The 3,051-nt window shown below is 50.3% G+C and overlaps 1 protein-coding gene across 2 annotated transcripts in view; it reads right to left on the bottom strand.

The window, feature by feature from the left end:
- TRIO (trio Rho guanine nucleotide exchange factor) overlaps positions 1-3,051 on the bottom strand; it is a 234,913-nt gene that overhangs the window by 203,265 nt on the left and 28,597 nt on the right. For both annotated transcript variants that reach the window (XM_040494140.1, XM_040494134.1), the window contains exon 6: positions 441-632. In XM_040494140.1, the coding sequence (XP_040350074.1) occupies positions 441-632 (192 nt within the window). The remainder of the gene's footprint in view (positions 1-440; positions 633-3,051) is intronic.

Here is a 3,051-nt window from a genome sequence, read left to right as displayed (position 1 = left end):
GGAAGGAAGGAAGGAAGGAAGGAAGGAAGGAAGGAAGGAAGGAAGGAGGGAAGTAGAGTGGGGAGAAGGGAGAAGAGGGAACAAGAACAGTGGCTACCACTTATTAGTACTTACAGTACTTACACTACTTACCAGGCACTACACAGGGCACCTAGTACGAAATATCTCATTTATGTGATAAATCACTCCTCTCAAGCACATACTTTTAGTTCCACTTTACAGACAAGAAAACCAAGGAACAGAGAGGTGAAGTAGCTTGCCTAAGATTGCACAGCACCAGGTAAGAGAGCTGGGGTTTTAACTCCCAGCAGCCTGGCTTCAGAGCTCATGTTCTTAGGCACTATAAGGGTCACACAAAAGTCCTCCAAGGACTTGGGAGGGTATCGAAGGAGGAAGTCCTCCTGTCACCACCCCGTGGGCCGTGGGGCCCGGGCACTGACCTTCTCAGCCTTCTGGTGGAAAATGGAGGACATGTCCAGCAAGGTGCTCCGCTCATCCAGGGCTGCCGCAAATGCCTTCCACTCCTGCTCCAGCTGGTTCGCAATCTGCTTGATCTGCTGAGAGGCGTAGTGGCCAGACTCTACCAAGCGATTTGCCACCGACATTATGCGGTTTATGTTTACATACACGTTCTGCAAAAGGGGCAGAGAAAGAGGGCTCGTGAGGGAAGGCGGACAAGAAGCTTCTTTCTAAGAAACACAGAGGATGGCGCTTTCTGAAACACAGCCCACGAACTTCAGTTATATTTTGAACAGCAGAATCACCTGGTACAAAATAGTGTACATATTTGCTATCTGATTTCCATAAACTCTAAGCATTGGTTTCAATTTCTATTTTTAAAACTGCAAAATTACAAATCAACTAGCTGAGAGGCAGACTGTTAGGCACAAAGCAACAGAGTACACAAGTGGGCGCACAAACATACTCTGACTCACTCACTGGCTTCGAATCCTGAAAAGGGTCCAGATGGCAAGCCCACTGTGAAGCAGTCACCCAGAACCGACAAAACCCAACGCTGCAGGTTTTAACTAGAACCCAGAAACTACGCACGGATCAACCATGGGCTGTTGTTCTGTGTGGAAACAAGCTCTCCTGTCTACACGAGCTCCAGGCGCCTGTCGCTTTGGGGCCAATAGAGAATCTTCTGGAAACGGATCCACTTTCTCCACGGAAGAGGAACCGAGGCACGAAAGGAACCACGCTGCGTGCACACCTTCAATCCAGCTTTTCTACTCCGTGAAGTGCCCATCTTCAAGCCTACCAGTTTACTGTGAGGCTGAAAAACATATACCACTTTCTCCCCAAATTAGTTCTCACTATGTTGTTCCCCTTTCCACCTTCAGTCGCCCTTGAGGCTCCCATTCCAGGGAAGGCAGCAGTGGGGAGCGTGCACCTTCAGCAAACCCCAGCTGCAGTTAGTTCGTCACAACGCTGCTCCTCTTAGAAGTTCCCCAAAACCCACCAAGACACCTCTTTCTTTGGCTCCTCCCTCCCTATCCAGCCGTGAAATCTGATCATCCAACCTATCCAGACCCCTCTCCATGTTTCTGGCCTCCCCTCCCCTCTCGCGTGGTCCTCTGAGCCACTGTCCCTCTGCCACACCCCCTGCAGCAGCCTCCTCACTGCCACCTGGTCTGCCGCCCACCCAGTGAGCACCCTGAAGAATGCACCTGTGCACCTGTCCGTTCTTTCCCTCCATTTTCACCCAAATCTGAACTAGGTAGGGTACTCTGGGATCAGACTCCAGCCACAGACTCCAGCCTCTGAGTTCCTTTTCCGGCACATCTGCAGGCTAGAATCAGCTAACAGATGTGCAGGGAGAGAGGGCACCTGTGGAGCTGCGACAGTCAGCCAAGGTCACAGTCCGTGGGAAACAGTCCTCGCCGGCTCTTATGGCAATAATGCTCTGACCAGCATCCTTGAGTCAAAACTAGTGGCTCCCCTTCTCACAGGTGTTCTGTCTCTCTAGTTGCGGGCCATTCTGGAAACACGCGTGATATCCAAAGGGCTTGCATACCGAAGTGGATTTTAAGAGCCGCTGGCTCAGTTGGGATCGTGTGACATCTGGGGTCACGAACTACTTGTATTGCGAGACGTCGCTCGTTTATCGAGTTAAAACTTGTGAGAAACGTTTGCTCGTCTTGCGGAACACTCACAGAACAAGTTACTCCCGATCCAAGGTTTTACTGTAAATGCTAATTTTTGCTTTGTTTGTATCAACCCCAAAGTCCTGCTGGAAGAGCATAAGCAGATGCCCTCTGTTGGAGCCCAGAGCAGAGCTCCCCATTCGGATGGCCCCGCCATGGGAACCTGAGGGTATTCACTCCCACCGAGATGGCGTTATGTGTCCTGTGTCACCCTTTCGTATCCTCAAGCAGACTGCACTCCGCGTAGAGAGTGCCGGTCTGCGGATTACAGATCAGACCCTTCCCATGGCTGCATCACTGGCAACACAGAAAAAGGAACGTGGTGGCATGCAGTCCAAGAAACTCCCTCTGCACAAGTACAGCAACGTAGAATTCCCTGCGTCACGGTACCTGCCGCTAGTTCTTACTGTCACAGCTGTTAAAAGTATCCGTGACACACAATGAGCCCAACTGTTGGTGTCCCTTTGCACGCTTTCTTTACAGACTATCGCCCGTGCATATTGATGACCAGCATTTTCATTTTGTCAAAAAATGCTTAACACACTGCAGGTAGCACAAGAAGTTACCAGGCCCTTGCTCTGCACCACTCAATGCCCCAGACAGGCACTAAGCACTCACAGTACTGTGGTGGGCCAGGGGCAGGACGGGGCCTGGAACCGGCTGCCACCCAGCATGGCACACAGTTACCCTGCTCTTTTTTAACAAAAATCTCAACTTAGCAAAGTGATATGAGTTTATTGTAAAGAATCAGAAGATAGACCTAAAAAAAGACATCATTCATACTTTTAAGAGTTTTTAATTTTCTTTATTTTAGAGAGAGCACATAAGCTCTCTTCCTCCCTCTCTCTCTCTCCCTCCCTCTCTCTCTCTCCCTCCCTCTCTCCCTCTCTCCCTCCCTCTCTCC

Source organism: Herpailurus yagouaroundi, unplaced genomic scaffold (genome assembly GCF_014898765.1).
Source record: "Herpailurus yagouaroundi ecotype Mexico unplaced genomic scaffold, PumYag 29, whole genome shotgun sequence".
Lineage (NCBI taxonomy): Eukaryota > Metazoa > Chordata > Mammalia > Carnivora > Felidae > Herpailurus > Herpailurus yagouaroundi.
Note: the sequence above shows the minus strand (reverse complement) of the source record. Positions and strands in the feature narration are given on the sequence as shown.